Source organism: Anopheles arabiensis, chromosome 2, assembly GCF_016920715.1.
Source record: "Anopheles arabiensis isolate DONGOLA chromosome 2, AaraD3, whole genome shotgun sequence".
Lineage (NCBI taxonomy): Eukaryota > Metazoa > Arthropoda > Insecta > Diptera > Culicidae > Anopheles > Anopheles arabiensis.
The window spans coordinates 110,394,547-110,419,687 of record NC_053517.1 but is presented as its reverse complement, the minus strand read 5'-3'; the positions used below and the strand labels follow the sequence as shown (position 1 = coordinate 110,419,687).

The 25,141-nt window shown below is 45.2% G+C and overlaps 1 protein-coding gene across 15 annotated transcripts in view; it reads left to right on the top strand.

Annotated features, from left to right (window-relative positions):
* Positions 1-25,093, top strand: part of LOC120893429 (potassium channel subfamily T member 2) — a 154,949-nt gene extending 129,856 nt beyond the window's left edge. For 6 of the 15 annotated variants that reach the window (XM_040295300.1, XM_040295301.1, XM_040295303.1 and 3 more), the window contains 22 exons: positions 680-863; positions 1,521-1,784; positions 2,208-2,386; positions 2,520-2,660; positions 3,412-3,561; positions 3,662-3,861; positions 4,871-5,089; positions 6,978-7,250; positions 7,315-7,468; positions 9,521-9,661; positions 11,971-12,076; positions 12,150-12,365; positions 12,446-12,609; positions 12,692-12,803; positions 12,920-13,105; positions 13,431-13,646; positions 14,776-14,817; positions 17,285-17,461; positions 20,045-20,250; positions 20,327-20,615; positions 20,704-20,889; positions 20,966-25,093. In XM_040295300.1, coding sequence (XP_040151234.1) covers positions 680-863; positions 1,521-1,784; positions 2,208-2,386; positions 2,520-2,660; positions 3,412-3,561; positions 3,662-3,861; positions 4,871-5,089; positions 6,978-7,250; positions 7,315-7,468; positions 9,521-9,661; positions 11,971-12,076; positions 12,150-12,365; positions 12,446-12,609; positions 12,692-12,803; positions 12,920-13,105; positions 13,431-13,646; positions 14,776-14,817; positions 17,285-17,461; positions 20,045-20,250; positions 20,327-20,615; positions 20,704-20,889; positions 20,966-21,217 — 4,057 coding nt within the window. In that variant the 3' untranslated portion in view covers positions 21,218-25,093. The remainder of the gene's footprint in view (positions 1-679; positions 864-1,520; positions 1,785-2,207; positions 2,387-2,519; positions 2,661-3,411; positions 3,562-3,661; positions 3,862-4,870; positions 5,090-6,977; positions 7,251-7,314; positions 7,469-9,520; positions 9,662-11,970; positions 12,077-12,149; positions 12,366-12,445; positions 12,610-12,691; positions 12,804-12,919; positions 13,106-13,430; positions 13,647-14,775; positions 14,818-17,284; positions 17,462-20,044; positions 20,251-20,326; positions 20,616-20,703; positions 20,890-20,965) is intronic. The other 9 variants (XM_040295297.1, XM_040295298.1, XM_040295299.1 and 6 more) reach the window with 9 other exon arrangements.
* Positions 25,094-25,141: the final 48 nt, after the last annotated feature.

The following is a 25,141-nucleotide window of genomic DNA, read 5'->3' as shown; positions in this document are numbered from 1 at the left end:
AATGGTTAACCGGGAGAGGAGGAGGAAGGGAAGGAGCAAGAGAGCCCCTCGTGAGAGTGCAGCGTGGCCGGGAGGATTGTTGTTCCAGTGCTCCAGTGTGGAATGGAGTGAAATGAATAATAATACGCCGATGTTCCAGTACGTTCTCGGTCTTCGACTCTTTTTTGTTGCTGTTGTTATAGTTGCTTTGCGTACTGTCACTAGCTGTACGGTTGGATAGAGGGTATCATAAATATATAAAGCTACTTAATGTGTACGCCGCTTTTCCGTTCAGCCGCCGACGCTGTCAGCCTTGCTCTATTCTATGTCTCTCTCTCCGTCTCTTGGTCTGTCTCGCTGCGGTACTCGTTTAGTATTCACGCTGCGATTCCGTGTTCCGGCGTGCTGGATGGATGTCTTAACGTATCGTGCGCTTCACTACAGTGTCCCTGGTGTAATAATTTAATTTAAACAATCCATTTCCATCCCAAGGAACGTTGTAGTTTTCCCGCTTCTCACTTCCTTTAACGGCCCCCGTTTTGCGGGAACTTCCGTGCTACGAGGCAAATGTTGAACACTTCCCGTAGTTTCTGTAGAATTGTGTCCCTGTTTTAATAAAACGTGAACTTTGAAATGTGTGTGTAGTTGTTTTTTTCAATGATTTTTTTTCCTCTTCTTCTTCGCATCTTTTGCTTCTCAGCGTCTGTGGTATACAGCACTTTCAACGGGCCGGCCATCGACACTTAAATCTGTTCCAGAGCACCTACTACGTGGTGGTAACGTTCTCGACCGTCGGGTACGGTGACTTTGTGCCCGACATTTGGCCCTCCCAGCTGTTCATGGTCATTATGATTTGCGTGGCACTAATAGTGCTTCCGACGCAGGTGAGTAAAGCGCCTAGAGGTATGCAATGTGCGGTACCAAACCCTTCCAAAACTCGGTAAATTAATAACGAAAAATAGTGACAGTAGTCTGCTCCACAAAATAGCCTACTTTAATGAGCCACTTTGGCTGACCGTTGACAGTATTGAGAACCGACCGACAGAGTGTTGCTCTACGCTTCCCGTCGCTTAACACTTACCACTGCAGTCAGCGTCCATTATGAAAATAATTTCTCACACTGTCACTTCCATCCTGTGTCGGTGCGGAATGTACCATGACAGTCTAAAAGCTTTCATTCCACACTGTGCAGAGGAATGGAAGTAATGAAAATCAATAAACTTATATGTCGCGCTCCATGCGCAAGCTGCTGCACTCCATTGGCTGGCGTACGCTGTGGCGTCAGCTGTTGACAAGGCTGTACCATTGCTGTACACACAGCTTCAAATGACAATTGCGCGCAACGCATTTTTCGGCAACGCTCCTCCGAAACAGTGATTATTATTCCGGCAAATCAAATGAAACTTAATTAGATGATTTTGCTGTCCCATCACACTTTCTCTCGCTCTCTCCCTCACACACACGAGTGGTGCTAATGCGTTTCTGTGTCGTTTTTACTTACACACTTTATTCCTTTCTCGCGTTCCACTCTCTTTCCACAGTTTGAACAGCTGGCGTTCACGTGGATGGAGCGGCAGAAGCTCGGTGGCAGCTACTCCTCGCACCGGGCGCAGAGCGAGAAGCACGTCGTCGTCTGCTCGACCACGCTGCACGCCGACACCATCATGGACTTCCTGAACGAGTTCTACGCTCATCCGCTGTTGCAGGACTACTACGTCGTGCTGCTCAGCCCGATGGAGCTCGACACCACCATGCGAATGATCCTGCAGGTGCCGATCTGGGCCCAGCGCGTCATCTACATCCAGGTACGGGTGTGTGTGTGTGTCGGTGATTGTCTCGTCCCGGCCGGCGCTGAAACGTGACTCCTCATCTAATTAAACGCGATCGAGCGATGGGCGCACGTTGCTCCATTACGTTAATGCTTCCCGTCCCGGCCAGGAGCCGGAGTTTGCTTGCCAGTTTGAATCGGTGCTCGATTTGCGCGTGTTTCTATTAATTTCTCACCCACCATCCCACCTAGCCACAGCTTGTGATGCAGTCGATTTCTTTTTCCTTTCTCCCCCCTTCCACTGGTTTTATTTTACCCATCACAAGACGCAAGCAAGGCAGCATCTCCATCGCCCAACCCCACCAGTGTTACATGGTCCAATTAGTTTAAAGCAACCCCTTTTTGCGAACCAAGTTGTCCCATTAGGTGTACCTCAAGCGCTTTCGCTTTATATCTGCAGGGTTCCTGCCTCAAGGACGGTGATCTGGCGCGGGCCCGCATGGCCGAGGCGGAGGCGTGCTTCATTCTCGCTGCCCGTAGCTACGCCGACAAGACGGCCGCCGACGAGCACGCCATTCTGCGCTCCTGGGCGGTGAAGGATTTCGCACCCAATATCCCGCAGTATGTACAAATTTTCCGGTAAGTATTGCGTGCTAACTCCCTGGCCCTTGCATCCCTGGCGAAGAAGGATGCTCATTGTCTGCTGGCTGTTGGTGACTTTACAACTTATTTCCCCCGTTTCTGTCTCTGTCTCTCTCTTTTTTTGTTCCAGACCGGAGAACAAGCTGCATGTAAAGTTTGCCGAGCACGTCGTCTGCGAGGATGAGTTCAAATATGCACTGCTCGCTAACAACTGCACATGCCCCGGGGCGAGCACGCTCGTCACACTGTTGCTACACACGTCACGAGGACAGTAAGTACAGCCAGCCAGTGGCGAACAGTTCGCGGGAATAATATACGGCAAGGGAGATTGCAATTCTGCTGAGATTTCATCCAAGATAGCACACTCTTCAAACTACCAACATGGAGAAAGAATCGTTTTTTCTTTCTACTCAAATGCTAACTTTCACTGATTTGTTCGTATTCGCTGCGTTGAGCATTGCGTTAAAGCGTTACTCGTGTCGTGCTAGTTGCATACTTTTAGGAGCATTTCTTCGTACAGGGATCGTAAGCGTACGCGATGCCCGTGCAATAGAATCTGCCCTGTGCTCTTAAAACGTCAAACGAGCTTGGGTTACATGTGGTTACTACTTTCTTCATAATCTATAAGCACCACGTACCACCCGTTTGTCATAATCCAAGAACCAAGTACCAAGATTGTTATCTGTAATGAAGCTTTGTTGAAATTGCAGCCCTTCTTCTCTGTGCTTACCCAAACTATACGCTCCCCAGTACGTTTCCCCAGTACGATCTGAAGTAAACCATATCATCTCCACCTAATGGTACCACAGGGAGTATAAGGGGGCAATAATGCACCACAATTCTTCCATGCTGGTTTCGCGCACCCTGCCAACGGAACCAATTGAATTGTGCTGCATTACGTACACATTAATTGTGTGTCATACGACGTAAATCCACATCACGAACAACTTGTGCAAGACTGCTCACTGCGTAGGAAATAATCATCTGCGTCAATTCCCTTCTTTCTCACATCCGCGTAACAGGGAGGGCCAACAGTCGGCGGAAGAGTGGCACCGTCTGTACGGCAAGTGCTCGGGCAACGAGATTTATCACATCGTGCTCGGGGACAGCCGGTTTTTCGGCGAATACGAGGGGAAAAGTTTCACCTACGCCAGCTTTCATTCGCATCGCAAGTAAGTTAGGACACGGCGCATGGTGGCAGCTGCATTGGTGATCATCATCCGACCAATCATTTTCTCCTAATCCTCCTCCCCCTTTCCCTGTTTGACACAGATACGGAGTGGCCTTAGTCGGTGTGCGACCCGCGGAGCTGCCCGAGTTCTACGAGGAAACGATACTGCTCAATCCCGGGCCGCGGCACATCATGAAGAAGGACGACACCTGCTACTACATGAGCATCACCAAGGAGGAGAACTCGGCCTTTGTGGTGAACCAGAACCAAAACCAAAGCCCCGATCAACCTCCGAAGGAAGGTAGGTGGTGTTGCAGGAGGAATTCCCTCGCTGCAAGGTGTCCTCTTCTTCTCTAGTTCTATCTCTCTGTCTCTCCCCCCCTATTACTCTATCAATCTCTCTATTACCTCTCTCTCTCTCTCTCTCTCGCCATATTCTCGTGTGTCCTCCGTGTACGGCTTTAAATGGAACTCCTACTACTCGATTTGTTTGCCTTTTTGGTTGTAAGCAATGATTAAGTTGTCTTGTTTTGTTGGTTAATTTACTGCCATTCTCGTTGTTGGAATCTCCGTATGTAATGTGACGCTTATCTTCCGTTTGTCTTCACGAACAACCTCCCCATTTCCCACAAACATCTGAGCCCGTTTTACCCGTTTAAACAATCTGCATCCCGTTTCGTTTCCTGTGTGGGAGTTTAATTTTTGGAAATTTTAATTTCCCTCTTTTGGTTCGAGTCCGTGGATTTCGTTTCCGTGTGTTTGCGTGTGACTTGTTGTTCCCGCTCGTGAGCTAGCTGCGTGTGTGAGTGTTGCGTGTGTTGAGTGCTCCCCATCAAATCAGGCCCCCCCTATTTTGTTGGACCTCATACATGTTCTTAGTGTGCAACCTTCTATCCCACTACCCGTTCCTGCTTGAACGTTCCCAGGACGTTGTGTTGCTTTGGTTTTATTCACAGGAGTACTCGACGCCAGTTAGCATCCCCAAGTCACGGCACACTCACCGCTCTCCGCTCGGTTATGCTTTTTCGTATGGCTTCTGTTATTCGTATGGCTTTTGTTTGCAAGGGAAGTCCACCGCCCCCCCCCCCGCTCCTCCCCCACTGATGCAACTACACCTCAAGCGTCCACGGAGCACTCCGTACCGAAGGAGCACCCTTTCATTTTTTCCTTCTTTCAATCCACCTTCCAACGTAAAACAAAACAACCCCTGATCAAAGCGCTGTGTACAGCCATTCCACCAAACCAGGATACGGTTTCCTGTTTTCTTAATGCCAATGTCTTCCTCTCGATTGTCCTCTCGATCTACCCAGTAACCGCGAACAACAACAACAACAACAACAACAACCACAACATCAACAACAACACCAACGGTGCCGGCGGTGGCTCCGTGCCGCCCATGGCCCCAGTGCCTTCGGTCTGTGTGCGCGTGCCGCATAGTCCCAGTCTCAATTCGGCCAACTCCGACAGTCCCGGCTCGCCGCGGGCCACTAGCAAGCTGGACGGTCACGACTTCACGACACTGGCCGTGCGTGAGTGTTCCCTTTCCCCCACTTGATTTCCAAAATTTTGCCTATTACTTAAACTATCTCTCCCCTCAACCCTCCAACCTGTTACCCCACCACGTTTGGAACCTTTGCCTGCAGCCAAGTTGCCTTAAACCAACTGCCTGTTTTACGCTCTAAGCTAGCTCCCGATCAATCTGCCAAAACTATCAAGAACCTCGAATGCCATTCTTGACCTAACTACTTCTTCCACTTTACAATATGCTATCGTCATAAGTTGTGTTAGCTTATCTCGTATACTTCTACTTCTTCTTCGTAGCTTTGATTGAAAACTCTCTACTAGCTCTTTCTCTCTCTCTCTCCTCTGTCTCTTTGTTGCCTATCGAAGCATCTACTATGTTGAAAGTCCTCTGTCTAGTAGTTATTCGTCTATCTTCACTACCTGCATGCCAATAATGTAGTTTCATTGCAATTTTGTACTTACAAACGGGGATCGAAACATGACAATATTCCTCGCTTTTATTACTAACTTATTAAATTTTCCATGCATTGTTTATTGTTTTTAACCAATTAAGATATATATGAAAACAACACAACGTTTTTTAGACTAATAGAACTAACAAACGTCTTAGTAAAGTTGTTTTTGCTGTGCGGAATGCATACATTTAGGCGCACAGCTTCTCATGCAATGGCTTCGTTCATATACTATTGTTATTATACTATTTTTTTTTAAGTATAAATCATAAATCATCCAAGCATTTTTATTTACGATACATTTGCCAAACAGTTTTAGTTTGAGCTGTCAACACCGTCAACATGAACGCAACCACAGCAAATGAGACTGTGTGAATTATTAAACTAATATTTATCCGAGCATCGCCTCGCTGTGTAGCAGCATCTATTTATTTATGTATGTCACCAGGCGTTCAATCATTACCGGCTGATTGCCGTTCGATTGTTGGTGTTTAAACATTAAAATCATTCATCATCCACGGCCGTTCGTTTATTGCTCGTTCTCAATCAGCGCATCGTCACCAACGGCTTGCACAACCAAACATGCATTTTTTTTCCACCTGCACCTGTTAATTACTCGTTCCTGTATGCGTTTTGGATGCAATTTATCTGCATGTGCCTGTTTACGCTTGTGTGTGTTTCTTTCGTAACGTTTGCATCCAGTGCTTCGCCGCATCGCTTATCAGCGATAGCCGTTATTTCAGCGTTTCCCTCCCCCCTGTCATGTTGGCCTATTTCTTGATTTTTCTCCACGCATTTTATTCCGATAAACAATTCAATTTTCAATCAATGGCTTATCGGTGAGCTTTTGCATAAATTTACGAGCGGTTCAGTATCCCAGGGAACAGCGTTTCCCCGATCCTTATTTTTCGATTCTTTTTTGTTTCCTGCTTTTGCCATTACTGTTCCGTTAATTTCAATCAACAATCAATTATTTTCAGCAGTTTAAAAGCGACCCAAAAAGCGCGTAACCTCGTGAATATGATTGCTGTTTTTGTTTCGCGTTTGAACAGGTTGATGAATTTATCGCACAAATTAAATGGGCGATAGTGAGCGCAATCGAACCGATTCGTGCCGGTGATGATTAACCGAGCTTTAGATAGGGTTTAAAGTTTGTTTTCAGTTTCATTTTCGAGTGCAATTAACTCTCTTTCAACGCTCTATTATAATGCTCTCCTTTGAAGTTATTTGAAGCAATCTATTTATATCACTTTAATTAATTAAATAAGTTAAACTCCTTGTGAAGATCCTTTTTAGAAGATGTCACATAAGTTTAGCAACGTTTAACCGTGCCAACTATCCCGCCGAAAGCTCCCGTCTTTAGTTCGGATGCATATGAAAACGTACCAAACCAGCGATAAGAGCGTTGCGCGACCTTTCTTTGCCCCACCTATCGTTGCAGCAACGACCTACACGGAGAGTGTCACTACCGGTGGAAGCAACCCGGCACCGGGCACTACCGCCCTCACCAGCGCCATCACTATCTCGGACTCGAAGTCCAACCTCAAGGAGAGTGCGGCGACACCGTTCTCGACGACCGCCCATACCACTACCACGACCACGACGACCCAGTCAACGCTAGGACCGCCAACCATCTCGTCCGCGAACCATCTCGAGATTCCAAGCGGCAACAACCCCAACCTGCTCAGTCCAGACATCCTCAACCAGCGGCGAGGTAAGTGTCAGTCGACAAACTGTGTGTGCCTCACTGTATACCGCCCCTTTCGAACCCCCAACAGGCAGTCGGAGACCCTCGATTCTACCCGTGCCGGACATGTTTACGTCGTCATCGTTTAGCATCTCGGGCGAGGACGGTATCGACGGCGAGGACAACGAGAGCGACGACGAGATCGACGATGACGTGCCCTGGCGGTCACCGTCGGAGAAGATTGCGTAAGTATTACACCCCAAGCCAAGCAGGGAACAAGGGCAGTGCTAACATTTGTCCATCGGTGACATTTTCCAACTACTACTACAACTACTGCTACAACTACTTCACCATAACACAATAAGCGTATCCCTTTTTTTGTTGCTTCTAACTGATCCATCCGGTCAACCGGCCCATACTTCACGTGAAGCCGGACACTATCAAGGCAGGATGTGGGGGAATGAAGATTTTATCAGCACAAAAACCGGAACTAAACTCTTGGGAGCGTTCGCTCCATGCTGAAGCGATGCGAAACGGTCAGCATGCATCTGTCAGCTGCAGTTTCGAATACGCAGTGACGTCTGCAGCAGGAGCGCAGGGGAACGGGGACCCACATAAACTGTGCAAAGCGGGGCGAGGATCCTCGCTCCGTTGTTTATAATGAGTGGTCAGTGCTATCTACCCGTTAAACTATAAATAACCCACTTTGTTGGTCCCCACGCCATCTGTACCCGCGTTGCATCCCCATTTGTCTGGCCGTGGTCTACGCTCCCTTTACGGATTTGCTCTATCTGAAGGGAGCAAATTGTTCTCTCATACAAACTCACACACACACACCCTGTACACTGTTCTCGAGCGCGAGTGTACTCTACTCGGTGTGTGTGTGTTGTTGCCCTTCTCTGTTTGTTTAAGAAATTTATTCCATCTGACAGTTCTTATCCATTTCTGTCTAGTGTTGCCTCAGTCGGGCGAGCAGTAGAACAGTGAAGTTGAAAGCAAAATCAATAGAATAGCGGTTCTTATCCGGTGCATTGGAAGAATAACTAGACTAGACATCAACTTTAATAGTTGCGTTTACTTTCCACTCATAAAGTTCAGACTGGAGTATGTGGATCTGGTACGAATTCGTATGCCATAAAATTTATTGGATTGTACATTTTTCTTTTCGTTCAGCTGAAATTAATTTACATTATTCAATTTATATGTTAAACAAAATTCACTGATAATCGATAAACCTAGACAGAAACCAATGACGATCAAGACAGCGCATGATAGTAAGTAATTCATGTAAATTAAAATATTTTCTCTCATTTTTTAAACAAATTATTGGGTCTTTTTTAATCCTAGAACTTACCAGAATTGGGAGAAGAAAAAATAGACTTAAACTGTTTTCCTATATGCATAGTGAACTAGAATTATATTACGGTTTTCTCAAAGCTTTCGAACTTCATACACATTCATACATTCAAGCTACCAGAAACTTCATACACTTTCCTCCGATCTTTTAGAAACGATATTTCCCCTAAACAAGACTCATTGACCGCGGATTTTACACTATTTAAGGCATTTGGTCCCACTTTCAACATATCCGCCTTAAGTTATGCAATTCACAGCACAGCAGTATCCTCTTTCCAAAACTGTCAAATGCAATCCTGCCCTTTGACCTTTTTCTCTGTCTCTCTCACTCTTGTGCTAATTGTTCCTGCTCACCCAGGTCGATTTTCTCTGTGTTTCATTTTGTTTACTGTTTTGTTTCCATCCTCATGTACACATACTTCCGCGAACCCGTTTTTATGATTCTGTACAATTGCCTGAACCTTCCTTCTATTCTTCTTTTTCTATTTTTCCACATTTTTATCTGCACGTCACTCTCTCTCTCTCTCTTTCTCTCTCTCTCTTTCTCTGTCACTGCACGAATGAACGATATCGTACCGACCACGATACGATACATTCCCTTCATTCCTGTACAAAACAAACAAACATACACACACACACACACCCACCCACATGTGCCATTTTCCACAAACCAAACTCGGTGGCATTCGACCGAAACCATCGAATACACAACAACGAACCAACAACACAAAACATCATCCCTCATTGCTATGGATTCGATTTGGATGTAATCAAAACAATATTCCTTTCTAAACTTACGTACACGTACACACACACACACTCACACAACCGCACTTACATTCTCATGCACCTATGCACACGCACGTCTTACGTATCGTCCTTACTTCCACCTTCACCCCCCGACCATACACACACACACTACCATATCACGCACACTCTAGTGGCGGAAGTGCAGATCTTTCGCTCCTGCAAACGGTGTCGCTCGTTCTGAGCTCATCCGGCGAATCGAAATGTTGTAGTTCGACGTCCGATACCAAAGATTCAACTCACACACCCCCTGCATGGCATACTGACTGTTCCCGGTAAGTGTTTTTCCAGTTTTTTTCTTTTTCGTTTTCCTTTCCACTTCATCGCTGCTGCTCGACTCGCTCGCTCGCTCGCCCGCCCGATCGCTGGTTTGGCTTGTTGGGAAACGGTTTCTTAAGCTTCCGAACTGCTTGCTATTTTTCTATCATTGTGCCTCTTTTCAACCTCCAACATCTATGCTAGTTTCTTCTCCCATTTCCCATCTCTTTCCATGCACATTGTTTTCATTCGTTTTCCATTACAATGATTTATAACCATCCTTTACTGATTCCATGCTCCATAGTAAGTGCGCCCAACGTTCGACTTTCACCTCTTGCGCTCAGTTTTGTATGCTAAACTTTGACATTTGTCCCCTGTTGCTAAGTAGTGTGTCAGTGCTTGCTCCAGCCACTAGAATGCATGCTTTCCGTTCCATACCGATACAAACGCCGTCGCTACGGGAAACACAACTACTCCATCTTGCTTCCAAGCGCTAGTCGTAGCAAAGGGGGTTCAGGATACTGATTTTTTTCGCCCAACCCCGATGCGATGCGTCATCAAATCCGATTCACTGTGAAACGTGAACCCCGAGCCAGCTTAAGGTGGGCTGTGTAGAGCCACCGTGCTCGAAATTGTAACGCGCCTGCGACTGTAAACGATCCGAAAACGGAAATGCAACCGCGTGTAACAGCACACCAGCATCCGCATCGGGGAGCCGGGTGCGGCGCAAAGATCGAACCGTGCCGAGAACGTTCGCTTTTCTAACGGCCGATGAACGAGCCTCAGATGTGCGCTCGTGTGGAAGAGTAGAAGCGGAGCGTGCACGTCCTTACGCCAAGCGGGATTCGCACTCCACCGCCTACTGTGGAGGGAAATGTACATCATTCTAAGCGCTTCTAAAACCCGTTCCTCCTTCGAGACCATAAATTTTACAGGTATTACCTGCCCAAAGCCTGTGTCTCCAGCGAACTGTGTGCTCCGCTCAGGAACACAACCTAATATCATATAAGGGGGGAGGGCGGTGGGAGTGGGTGGGTTTCAAATTCCATTTCTATTTTCACCAAAGCAAAAGTGTGCAGCAGCGCACGTTTCATAACACCGCTGAGGGCGTGAGAATGAATCGCTTCAAATCCACCCCGCCTTTTGCAGTGGAACCAAATGTGTCCAGTCACTGCCATAATTGCGCGCAGTATTCGCAAACTAACCGTCTCATCAACTGCAGTGCAGTATGAATAAAAGCCGAGGAAAAAACACAAGGAAGCGATAAAAACGATCCAAACGATCATTAATCCTCATGTTCGGCGTACAGCACGGACACGTCATAAGCGTACCAATAAGCTTCGGTGTGCCCGCGGTATTTTTTTTTTTTTTTTTTTGCTAGTCGTTTGGGTGTGTTCGTTTCCTGTTCCGCAACCGTGATGGTGCGCTTTGTTTAATTGCATTGTTGCATTTTCACTCCGTTTTTTTGTGTATACCAATATTTTCTCTTGCTCCAAATTTCACCACACCTTTGTTTTCATGCGATAAAACTGTGTGTGATTTAAAACTCTCGTAAACTCGCGATAAACGAAATGAGTATATGTATGGTCGGTTCCAGTGTTGTTACCTCAAGCTATTTCCACTCTGTTGAGATGCATTCAGGTGGTACCATTTGCAAACAACTTTATCTTATGTTGAACAACAAAAAATACGTTAAACAGCTTGCTCGCGTCACTAGTTCCGTTTAGAAATCTCATACAACGTTCATGTGTTTCATCTGTGTCGTTTTTGGCTACTCCAAAGGACATCCTTTTTGAAAAAAAACCTTTACGGTACTAACAAGACAATACAAAATGACAGTTATGCTATCCCGATTGCATACCTGTAGGCGCACAAAGCAACCAAATTTGGCTTGTTACAAGCTCCATAGCTCCATTTCAAAAAGCGTGTCCTCTGGGTATGAGCTGGTTTTTTGAGTAGTTGCTGCATTCGCTTGTGTACTAAAGTTGGCCCGCCCGGTTGGTCAGTAATTGTCTTCGCGGTGCGCCCGCGGTTAGAAGACTCGCTCGCCTTTTGTCTCATCTAATCAATCACAAACGGTACGGTGCTCCATTGTCTCACACTAACTAACGAAGCGGTACTCCCATTCCGTCCATTGGTTACGATTGGATTAGCAATGTTGACCAAAACTAATGTATTAGCAATCATCACCAGCAATGCGTTGCGGCAACGAATCTGTCAAACCTATCACCTGCACCTGGGACGCTGGGACACCGACCTTGGTGCACATTATGCTCATCCGAACCTACAACACAATCTCTTGTACGTCTTTTTTTTTATTTTGCAGAATCGTGAAAGGCTTTCCCCCGGTTTCACCCTTCATCGGTGTCAGTCCAACGTTGTGTTTTCTACTCAAGGAAAAGAAACCGCTCTGCTGCCTACAACTTGCTCAAGTGAGAATGGGACCAGCACACCAATACACAGACACGTTACTCTAACTGCATTGCGAACACGTTTCTTCCGCAGGTTTGCGAACACTGTAGCTATAGAAACGCGAAGGAATACCAGTGGCAGAACAAAACCATCATCCTAGCAGCCGACTACGCGTCCAACGGCATCTACAACTTCATCATCCCACTGAGGGCACACTTCCGCTCGAAAACGTCACTCAACCCGATCATCCTGCTGCTCGAACGACGACCCGACATTGCCTTCCTGGATGCCATTTCCTACTTCCCGCTGGTGAGTGATACATTTCCTTTTGATACAACTTTTCATAGATCGGTTTGTATAACATGCTTCCCTTTTCCCTTTTCCCCCAGGTGTATTGGATGCTGGGTTCCATCGATTGCCTAGATGATCTGCTTCGGGCGGGCATTACACTCGCGGAGAACGTCGTCGTCGTTAACAAGGAGCTGTCTAACTCGGCCGAAGAGGACACGCTGGCGGATTGTAACACTATCGTCGCTGTGCAGACTATGTTTAAGTAGGGTCGCATCCGCACACCTCATCATCCTCCCAGCATGTGCGCCATTGTTAATTGTCCCCCATCTGCCCCAATCTTTCAGGTTTTTCCCCAGCATCCGTAGCATCACCGAACTGTCCCAGAGCTCAAACATGAGGTTTATGCAGTTCCGCGCCCACGACAAGTACGCGCTGCACCTCAGCAAGATGGAAAAGGTACTGGATGGGCTATTAATCTCGTCGCATTTCGCATGCACCCACACGGGGCAACTAACGATTCGCTTTCCCCTCTATTCCACCTTCATGCCTCCGAACCGTGCGGGGACGTACAGCGGGAGAAGGAGCGAGGCTCACACATATCATACATGTTCCGGTTACCCTTCGCCGCCGGCAACGTCTTCAGCGCCTCGATGCTGGACACGCTGCTCTATCAAGCCTTCGTGAAGGACTATGTGATTACGTTCGTACGGCTGCTGCTCGGCATCGATCAAGCTCCCGGCAGTGGGTTCCTCACCTCGGTAAGCAGCGGTCCACTTGATTTCAGGTTCCCTCTTCTCGAGCGAAATGGGCATACACGCACGGTCAGACGATAACTCGCCGTAACTCAATTACCCGGGCACGCGGGGTTCGGCAGAGATCAAACGATGTAGCCCTTGGCTGATGTGCTCTACTGCTCAATTAATGGCAATGATGATACTGGCCTCACACACCAATATCACCGCTGCCCGATGATGAATCATTATTGATAGTAGCGTTATGGAACTTTAAAAGCAACGCTTTCAACCCAATTTTCCATTAATGGCACTGACCAGCACAACTTACATTTCTCTTCGTTTTTTGTAGATGAAGATCACCAAGGACGACATGTGGATACGTACGTACGGTCGGCTGTATCAGAAGCTTTGCTCAACGACCTGCGAAATCCCGATCGGTATCTACCGTACGCAGGACACGTCCAGTGCGGATGCATCACATGTGAGTAACTCGCCAGTCGCCGAAAAATGGCGTCCGTTTGGATCTTTCGGAACCTTTAAACATTGTGTGCGGTTGCGACCATCGGTGAGTCCAATTTTTAAAAACCCAACGCCAAAACTGAGCTAAAATCCACAAACAAAGCAACAACTCAAAAACAAAAATGCAATCAAACCATTTTTAATCAAAATCAAACAAAAAAAAACAAAACAACAGAGAAAAAAACAAAAGCAAACAAGATTTTTCCAGAATAATTATTGCTGCCTACCAAACTGTTGTTTTTTTCTATGTTTCGCTTTCGTTTCTTTGTTTTCCATTCATCCGGATATTGGTTCTATTTTTTCGTGTTATGTCCTGTCATTTTTACCAAATTTTGCCCTTTTGCTTTCATTTACTCTGTTCAGTCAGCTTTCCTTCATACCTTCATATCTCTTATTTCCCTTTTCTTTACCAAAACGCTTCGGTTGATGGTTCTTTAGTTATTATTGAATTAGTGACTCCTTCTTTCGTGTGCTTATGACTCTCCTATCTTCTACTATCTCTCTCTCTCTCATTATTATGTGTCTTCCTTTCTCTTTCTGGCTATCGTATGTCTTTACTCTTCTAAATGTCTTCTCAGATCTATTATTTCCATGACTTTACCATTTTTCACTTTTCTACAATTGGCGGCATTATGGAGAATTTTCTTCCTTCCTTTCTTCCAGTTTGTGTGCCCTATCCAGCTTTCGATCTGTCCTGTTAAACTGTCTTCTTTGCGGTATATTTTCCTTATCGATTATCTATCTTGTCTTTTTTACCAAACCAACCCCCTCGCCCCACCCTCTTGTGTTTTGTCAAGATTCTGGAAAACTGTTGTGTTACAAGTTGCCCGTCTTCACCGATGTCGTCGTTGCCGTCGTTGACCGTTTGTCCTCCATTCCAGTGACTCGCACATATCAATGTTTATCAATCTGTCCGTAAACAATGTAACAATGCGCCCTCCAACTGGAGGAACCAAGTGAGGTTCCCTTTTTGATTTTCTTCTCGTCTTCTCTTTTTTCACATTTGTTTTCACGGTTTTGTTTTCTTTTCCATTTTTCGCCGATAAAATCAATCTCTTGCCAAACAAACAATCAAACGCAAATGGAAACGCATCACATTGCGCGTGTTGCTTTGCGCACATCTTGACACGCTGCGCACAAACAAACAAACAACGCGCCTCTGACAACGCGTCTAGCGAGGACTTTGCCATGCAAGCAACGCCACGAATCTGTCAAAAGTTAGTAGAATACATTCTGATCTTTTCTCTTGTTTTTACTTCCATTACTTTCTTATTACTTTTCATTTTGTTTGTACTGTTGTTTTATGTTTTCGTTTGTTATTGTTTCAATTGGTATTGTTTACTATTTTGCTTTAATGTTTTAGTTCTCAATTCTCCTGTCTTAGTCTGTGCACTCTTCTTCGTTTCAATATTGTTTTCTCTTTTGTTGTTATGTAGCTTTACTTATCCTCTTTACTTAACCTCTTGCGCCCACTTATTGCCCGACTTTTGCTGTTTCTTCAGTCGCCTATTGTCACCTTTTCTGTTCCACCGTTTTTTGCCAAACTTTTTTGTCCACTGCCTATCCGCTTGTAGTAATGGCAAATCTAATCCGACCCAACTTTCCTTAATCGACACCACGTTCTCGGCTCTCGTTCTCTATTTTGTCTGGCCTTTTGTACTAAAACTTCTCTCGTTGCCACCTCCTATCTTTGTTATCTGCTCTTTAACTCTTTTTTCTAACTCTTTCACTCTCTCTCTCTTTATCTACCTCTTTCATCTTCTTCTGTTTCTGGTAGTCTAATTCGCACTAATTTCTTGCTACATTGAACTTCTTATTTTATTTCACTAATACTATCGGACTGCTATTCCTCTGTTACCTCCCTGCGTTATCCTTAAATCTTAGTTAGACTCCAACCCTCTGTGGTCTCTTTGTACTTCCTACCGTTTGTTTTATCAGCTACCTTTCTGCAATCAATTAACAACATCAGCGATTTCCTAACTACTAACAACTAAACTTGCTAAATAAATATAGCCTCTAAACCTCTTAACAATTTAAATAACAACAAAAAACAAACAAACAAAAATCTCAGAGCAGATGAAAGCGAAAGTATATCTCTCTATAAAATCAAAGCTGGACGAATTATTTGATCGCACACGCACACAGTGAGTTGCTTGGTATTGATATTCTGTTCCCCCTGTTTTAGTTTTACTGTCTCAGTTTCTTGACCGTGTTGTTTATTTTTTATCGCGAAACTGTTACTCAAATAACCCTTTACAATATAACCATTCAACTAACCGATTGTTCAAGTTTTCAGTCACTCTCCAAATATGTAGTATGTTTTATCGTTTGAGCAAATGTAATCCTAAGTTGAAGTATTCGTTTGAGAGTGATTTAGTTAAAGTTGATCGTTGGTTTAAGCTAGTAACTGTGTTTGATAGTTTTCTCTTCATTTATTATCGGGTACGCGATTGTTTTGCTGTTTATAACCCTTTTCTCCAACAAACTCTCGGTCCCAATGACCTATTTCGAGCGATAACAGACCAGGCACATCGCTGATTCCATGTGACGAGAAAAGTGTAGTTGATGTTTCGGCGTACAATTGTGTTGCATGAAAGGGACCCGCGTTTCAGTAGAGCTAGCCAGTCGTTTGCTGTAGTGTGTTCATGTACCTTAATCTCCTTCTGGCAATCGTTGTAAGCTCCTTTTCATGTAACATTTGTTTTGATATACTAGCTATAGAACAATTATTACCGTTCCTACCCTTTTCTTATTAGATTAGATTACGAGATTTTGCGTTTTCCATTTGAGCATAGTGGCCTCGATTTGTGCGATTAAGTAGATATATCGATCTTGTAGTATAGAAAGCTTCCTCTAGTGTTTTTAATTCAGCAAAATTTTTTTTTTTTATTGCCTAAATTTAAAACACACAAACCCTTTTGATCACAGGTCTCCGTTTTATCGTTTACTTTCATTTTCATTACCAATTTATGTCGATACGTAATGCAATCTTATCCGATCTTATCTTGCATCCGAGGTCTACAGTACGCCCTTTCAAGCCTCCGGACCATAGTTTCAATGTCGCCCCAAAACTGTATCTCTGTACCCCTGCTAAGTGTACCGATGTGTACTATCCATGCTCTATGCTCGATATTCACATCTGTTAGAAGCTCCCAGGCTAGACCTTTCAACTTTGCGTCTCTCTGCGTAGTGTTGTATGCCTTTCCCCGTGTGCTGTGAAGTTTCAAATCATCACTCCGGAATCGTTTTAAAGCAGTTAAACGTAACGGATATTTTGTTTCCTTTTGTTACACATCTCCTGATGAAAGCAAAATTCAAACGTGTCGTATCCTTCGTTGTTGTCATCCTTTAAACGTTTTCCGAACATTGCGTACACTTCCGTTTGATGTCATGTTGTGTATGATTTTGGGTTCTTTCGTTCGTTACCTTCTCACATTTCGCCTTGCATTGGCCAGTTGGCTTGTGTTGAACTAATTTGTTTTCTCATTCGATTTGGCATCTGATTGATAATCTACCTACTACTACCACTGCTACCACTACTTCTACTACTGCTACTACTACTACCACTACTACTACTACTACTGCTCGTGCTTGTGAAACTCGCGCATGTTGTAATGAATCGAACCAAAAAAAAAACAAAAAACACAAAAACCAATCCATATTCGAACCATATAAATCGAGTAGTATGAAGAGGAAGTGGTTACGACCACCGCCACCGCTAGCAGCACCTCCGCCACCGGCGTACCGATCAAGGGGGTGGCGGAAGCGAACCTCCGGGGCGTAACCTATCGCCCGCCGCCGGCCACAATCCGCAAGTCATCGTCCTGTCTGGGTGGATGCACCGCCCGTAAAGGATCGAGCGTAAGTTCCGTACTCTCTTCTTCACTGTCACTTCCTTTTCTCTTTCTCACTCTCTCACACATACACACACACACAGACGCACACCCACACACACATACACAGTGATGTAGGCACAAAAGTACTTATGTCCTCACTATGTCCCCTCCACACCAAGAGAGCACACCAGCACACGCCACACAAAAGCATCCCGTTATATTGCTCCTAGATTTACTGTCGTTACTGTCGTTTTCTTCCACATGCCTGAAAAAAAATCAGTTTATACACCCCCTTTTCTACACCCCGTTTGCTGACACCTGTTTTTACAGTTAGAGAGCAGTCCATTTCCTCTACAAACTTGTTAATGATCATAAATGAGCAATAAGTTATCAGAACAGAATAAAGAAACACACTAGCAAGTGGATTGCATGCATTCAGGCGTTTTTATGCATACATAACACAAAACGCCTAATGTTCTGCAATCCGCATACATGACAAGGTGTGTCTGTTATACGCTTGTTTGTGATTTTTAACAACACTGTCGATTTGGATTGTTTTAACACCTTTTCTGTGATACCTCCACCTCCTCGCTACCTGTTCTTCACCCTCAACCTCTTCTTGATGGAACAGTGATTTTTCCTACACGTTAGTCACTTTTAAGTCACGTAATGAATAGCACAGTTACACCGTAATCAAATTCAGTGTGCAAATAGAGAGTTTGGCTTCTACGCTTCGTAACGTCAAATCTCTCGTTGCACACGAGCAATTCTTGTTCTGTCTGTTCTTCACCAGCTACCTCTATTCTCCACCTACGCCACCACCTCGACCTGTACCTGTTCACCTGCACGAAAGTGCGTTCTTTTTCGCTTAGCATCTCCCTTTGTCGCACCGAACTTTTGCTTCTCGACTTTCTTGGCAAATACGTTGTGGTACCACCGTCGTGTGTCATTCGCTGCTCTTGTCAAAGACTTCAGTGCTTACCCTTGGATCAGAACCCTCCCGTTTCAAAATTACTAAGTACGATGCGTCTTCAATGGAGCTTCAGCAACGTGCCCCAGAAGTGTCACATGTAGTCACATGCAGCATGGGCAGCACGTGCCTTAATTTGCGTACACACACAGAGAAAACACACAGCTGACACACAAAATCACACCTCCCACACTACACACATACACATACATTCCACACAGTTAATTTGCATATGTACCCTGCCTTACGATTAACACAGATCGATCTATGAGAGGCTCTCTTGAGAGGGCAAGGGACAGCAAGTCGGTAAGTACCTCAGCATTCTGTCTTCAACAGCAAACAACGCTTAGGATGGAGCAGCTTTTGCAAGAAGTTATTCTCCCGGGCTAGGGCTCGAGTGATGAAATGATTGCTTTTGCGTTTTTTCTGGCAGCTCAGGAGTGCCTTAGAGCGTAGAGAGCTATTAAGCATGCAAGTTCACCCAACAGTTCCATATGGGTAGTATGTACCTGAATCCGCAGCGTTTCAAAAATCTAGCATCGTTTGAGCCTTTTAGGATTGTTTGCTATTTCTTCTCCCCACAATCATATGGACCTTAGGCGTGCTGGTCACTCATTGAAATGTACAGAAAAGGATGTCATGCCCCCGTTGCTCGTTAGGGTGTTTCCAAACAAATACATTCACTCTCATGTTCCCTGATCGAACCGGTTCGCTCGGTGGCTGTAAATGACAATCAAAATTGTTGTTCACTTACCATTTCGCCCCTTCGCCTACGATTGCCAGGAGAGTTGCCACTTCACTTCACATTTCCCCCAGTAACGCTGTATAACAACTTCTCCCCCTGTACATGTTTTCTGTGCGTACCACACACTCGCACTATGTCTGTGTCACAGCACCAACTGTCAACTCACCAACAACTGTCAAAAGTCAGCACGAAAATGCCATCATCAACTACTGCACAGCGCCTACTGCAGTGTTCCTGTTCCTAGTAACCGACACCAAAACCCCCCACCACCAAACCCAGATTCCGGCAGATGTACATACCCGAGTTTGCTAGTGTACTCGGAGTACACAGCACTACCCGAGCGGAGCACTATTCCCGTCTCACACGACCTACCACGATCACCAAAACCACCACCACCACAACAACCGTTCCCGCTCTTCTTCTCGTGTGATATGATTTGTCTCTTGTGTTGTTTACGTGTTTTCTCTCGTATGCGTTATTTTCGGTGTGCGTGCGTGTATTTGTTCTTTTGTTGCGTGTATTTGTTTTCGCTGTATATGTTTATACTATTGCGGTGCGCGGTGCTTTCTTATTCGGTGCCTGGGTAGCCGGGAGGGGGGGTGAACGACACAGCAACTAATATCGCTTGTCACTAACTCCAACACACACCCACGTGTGCGCACGCGCGATACCAACTGTCTGCCCCGAGGGGTTGGCAGGGGCAGTACGTGGTCACCAGTGTGGCGAACATCGAAGCTTATCTAATCGGGGTTTGGATTTCTTTTCTCTCTCTTTCTCTCTCTTTTTATTCCTATTCTCTTTATTGTCAACGCTGTGTATTACCGCTCGTGCGCGCCGTTCATCCTTTTTGTTGTCCCTGTCTCTGTATCTGTCCCTCTCGATCGATCGTACAGTACTCGATCAATATGGCCGACGAGGCGCGCGATAACCACGTGCAGCAGATCGAACGGGCCGAGATCGCAAACCTGGTGCGCAGTCGGATGGAGTCGCTCAATCTACCGAGCATCGACTATGACGACGTGAGCGAAAAGCGCAACCATCTGTCGTACGTGATCATTAACCCGTCATGCGATCTGAAGCTGGAGGAGGGCGACATCATGTAAGGCACGCCTTTTTGACTTTTGACCCTACGTGATGAATACACTGACACTGTTGTGTTCTTCTTCTTTCGCCAGCTACCTGGTACGGCCCTCTCCGTTCTCGGCCCAGAAAACGTTCGAGCGGCACAACTCGCGCCGCAAGTCCAACATATCATTCTGCTCCAACATCAACCTGGCGGCGGCGGCGGCCGGCTCGCGGCGCGGCTCCGGCATCGGCCTGAACACCATCGGTGGACCGCAGCCGATGTCAGGTTACGTAACGCCCCGGGCGCCTCCGCTGGTCACAACAAAATCGAATTCTCTATCTCTTCCAGATAGTCCTAATGCAATGGGACAGATGCGGGGAAGGAGCAACTCCTTGAGGGTAAGCGAGGGGGGTGATGAAGTGGTGTCTCTCTCGAGCGGCATTAACTGCATTGGTTCTTTTTTGTGTGTTTCCTTGAACTGTGTAGATTGACAGCGACATCTTGCTGAGACGCTCCAACTCACTGCGACAGGGACTGCCGAACATCGGGGCAGCGGGACGCCGGAAGTCATCGCTGGAGGAAATCGGCATCAGCCACTTTGCGACCCTGATGCAGGCAACGAATCACTCGAACCCGATCAAGATTGCTCTGAACGGTAGCATCGGACTGGAGGTAAGGAGGATCTCGTGGGGACATGGCCGAATAATCGAAGGTCCAATGATTAACCTCCACTCGTGTCGTGTTGTAGGTCACTCCACCGGAAGAACCGCTACCAATCATCGGTGTACCGTGCCTGAGCGGTGGCATTAACCCGTCTACGCTCGGTGGACCCGGTTCCGGTCTGGGAGGCTCAACGCTGGGCGGTTCCACACTCGGCGGTTCGTCGCTTGGGCTGAGCACGGCCGTCGAGTCGAACAATAGCGCCTCAACGCCGAACATCCAGATGCAGAACGAATCCTCCCAGCAGCAGCCCCAGCATCTGCATGGCACGATAGTATGATATAACTTAATGTGGGGCCGCAGGCTCCGCTCAGCGGTACGGAACAACAAGTGGATATAGAGCTAGCCAAACGCCCGTCGCTGCAGTCGTAGGTACTAGATGAGAGAGGAGACCGCCCATCCGTCATCCGTTCGCGATCGAGACCGTTTAGCTCCCTAACTCAACCGTAGGGATGTCAGAGCTTTACAATAGGGTCACAGTAGCGCCCTCCCCTCCTCTATCCTGTACTGTTCCTGTGCATTAACCCAGGACTACTAGATCGATAGCATTCAACGAACAGAAGAAGAAAAAAAGCAAACCGGTAGAGTACCAACGACCAGATGGCAACGGGTTCGTTAAGACGCCATGCGTAGCACGATTTCACTGATACATAGCACACTTAGCACGGTTAGACCCTACGAAGAATAAGAACACTTACTAAACACAGCTGGACAAAAAAGGTGGACCGAAGGCAACACAAATGGTAAATTTTTGTACTTACTCATTGATACTGCAAACACACAGAACAATAGGAAGCAGTGCTAGAGAGAAGACTGCTGCTGCTACTACTACAACTACTACTATTACTACTAATGCTAACAGAAACCATACAGTTGCTTGTAAAGTTGTCGTTACTTTCGAGGAGAAGATGCACACACGCCCACATACAACCAGTGACTGTATGTGTGTGTTTTGTATGTAGTAATTAAGGACTGGTTCCGGCACGGTTTGGAGCATACCTTGTACATACACGGCCAAACACGGGGACGCAACGAAACGGAACACTACCAACAAACAAACAAGAAAAATGGTCAACAAAATTAACAATGCCGAGCTGCGAGAGGTTATAGCAACACGCCACATTGCCGCAACGATACTGCCAAATTGGCAAGCGATGGCAGCGCCTCCTCGGATACAATTGTGTTTGTGTGTGTGTGTTTAGGAGCAGAGAAAACGAGATGCATGTATGTTGTGCGATCATATCGAATGATGAGCGCTCAGTGTGAGTGTGTGTGTGCGCGCTCACTTGTAAATAGTGATATTACTCTCATTACGCGCGTTATCCCTGCAGTTGTTGCTGGTTTTGTGTTACAAGGGTGCATTGTTTTGGTTTGCACAATAAAAAAAAAAAACAAAAAGATTTAAATGCTTCGGCGGATGGGAAGAAACCTCCGCTGTATCCTGTAGCGTAATTAGCTCGCCTATAAATCCAAATACCAAGTGGTCCAATGTAGTGAACAACAGTGCAGTAGTTAGAAGAGACTGTGCACACTCACAGAGTGTGAGAGTGTGAGTGTGTGTGAGTGCGTGTGAGTGTGTAGCTGAGTAGGAACGAATTGATTTAGCAATGATTTAGCATCGTATAGTGTGTAATGTGAATCACACCTACCCAAAAAACAACACACTGTACATAAAATGTACACTAGCAGGTGTCTTTTATTGAATCAAAGAAGAAGAAGAAGACAAAAAACTAGCATTAGAAGCAATCCATCGAAAGAACACTTTCTTTTGCTTTGAGATTTTGAATTGTGAATGCTCTCTCTCTCTCTCTCTCTTCCTCCATCCTTCAGGATACTGGTCTATCAATCATTTTGCTATCATCCTAACCCACCCTCCCCATGTTCTCGTCCTGTAAAACAGGTGCTGGTTTGAAAAATATCAACAAAAAAAAGAAAAAAATAACAAAAAATGGTCTAACTACTACTAAAGCTACTACCCTGCTACAACCCCCGTTGCTTTGGACGTTTGTTAAGGGGTTCATCCGTTACGTTTAAGAGCTCCGAATGCACTCAGTTTCGGTTACTGCTTCGGATCAAAATGTTTATCAAGCCACTGTGTTTGGAAGCGGAGAGGATTTGATTAAACGTTGAATTTAGAGGGGAATATATAAATAGGTATATTTTTCTAAAAGTCTCATGTTTATAGTAAAATATTCAATTTCCTTTTTCGTACACTGTGCATAATATTAGGGTGGTAACACTGAAAACAGAGTAAAAGAATAGTCAGCAGTTGTACATAAGATACATAAATAGAGAAAGTATTGTAGTAATAGTGGGTTCGGGGTTTTCCTTTCACGTCAACTAACAATTGTGTGCAATTTTTAAGCTTCCTAGGCAGCTAACTTTATGTCAACAAGATACAAATGCCCTTGCGGCGCTTTAAAGTGTGATAAATAATTCAACATGTATTGTGGCCAACGTTTACCTTCTTTCCCTTTGATCAAGTCTTTCTTTCAATTAAATCAAAAATATTGTTAAAATGTTTATCAAAGTCTGGAAGTACTCTGTTAAAAACACAATTGTTAGATGACAAAACGGGGGAAAAACGCTGTACAACTCACACATCTACATTTATAAACAGATACAAACAAACAAAAAGCTACTGTTACATAGTGTAATGTACTTAGGGACTACCTTTGCGTTGAATCAAATCTAAGAGAAAGGAAGAGTTTATTTTTCGATTTTTCGATTTTTCTCGTACGACTTTCGTATAACAAACAAACAAACTTGAACAAACAAACAACGGTCTTAAAAAAAATCAACAAACAACGGAACAGGACCCGGTTTCTCGGGTGCTTCTGCTCCACGTTCAAGTAAGAAAAAAATCATCGCTTTGGTATACTGTAAACGCTTTACAAAATGGGCAAGGGTGAATCGACGGATCAAATGGCTACTAGAACGCTACTAGAACTGTGGCTGGGGGTGATGGAAGAGTGTGGAAGATAAAGAAAATAGAGAGAGAGAGGGAGGAAAATTTCTCAGGACAGCCTCCAAGGAAATGGCGTGTGTGTGTGGAAAAGTCGGAAAACTGTAGGCATAATTGTAGACGTTATTCGACGGGATGTAAAAAATGAAGGAGGTGACAGACAGACAGACAGACAGACAGTGTGACAACATGCTTAAAAACTAACTAGTCAACTAACGCCTCCCTTTTTGAACGAGCACTGTGTAATCGTAAGCACGTGATCGTAAGAGAAAGAAAGGGAGAGAAAACGAGAGTAAATATAAAATAATAATTTGCAAGTACTAATTATACTAATCATACTAAACTACTAATCGAAAGGGTAAGAAAAAGGCAGAAAAGAGCGAAAAAAAGAGAAGGATAGAAGAATATTTAATTCATAGCACCATTACCCCGTCTCTCCCCACCTCCGACTACATAATACATTAGCGTGAAGAAAAAGCGAGCGTGTGATTTGGTTGCTAGGAAAGAGACAGCAAGCAAAAGAGAGAGCGAGATGAGACGAAAAGAGGCTCACCTCACCAATCGACACTGCATTGCTAATAAGAAAGCGAACCTGTCAACTGTCGAACAAAAGAGAGCGTGAGATTGCGAGAGAGAGGGAAAGATAGAATGAGGTGCCATTCTGGTGAGAGTGTTCGAAGCAACTGTTACAACTACTAAAAATGCCTTAGGAATGGAATTTTAGGTGTCAAGCGTCAAGTCGGACGCGAAGCTTTGGAATATAACTGTAATCTCTAACACATCAAGCGATCATATGAGAGGGAGCGAGAGAGAAAGAAAATCTAAATAAATAAATGCAACAACCCAAAAGAGAGCCCGATGAATTGCTGTGCTGTGTAAGATAGAATCGGTCCGGAAATTTTGTATTATATAAAACTAAGCAGTTAAGAAAGTAGTAGCGCAACAGCCGCCGACCGGCACGAACGGGCACACAACAAAAGGCACAAGTCGAAAGGCACAGAGCTCAAGCAAAGGGCAATGGCGCGAGAGAAATACACAGAAACACACACACACACATAGTAATAGAGTGGACAACAACCACACCAAACCAACATAACATATGCTAGTGCTTAAAAATAGACGAAAACGGTTTAGATTTTAAAATCTCGTTTGTTTTTTTATCTAACAATAATTGCACCACCTCAGAAGGGGTGAGAAGAAACTACCGGAACATTTAGAGCGCAATTGCCGCAGTAAAGT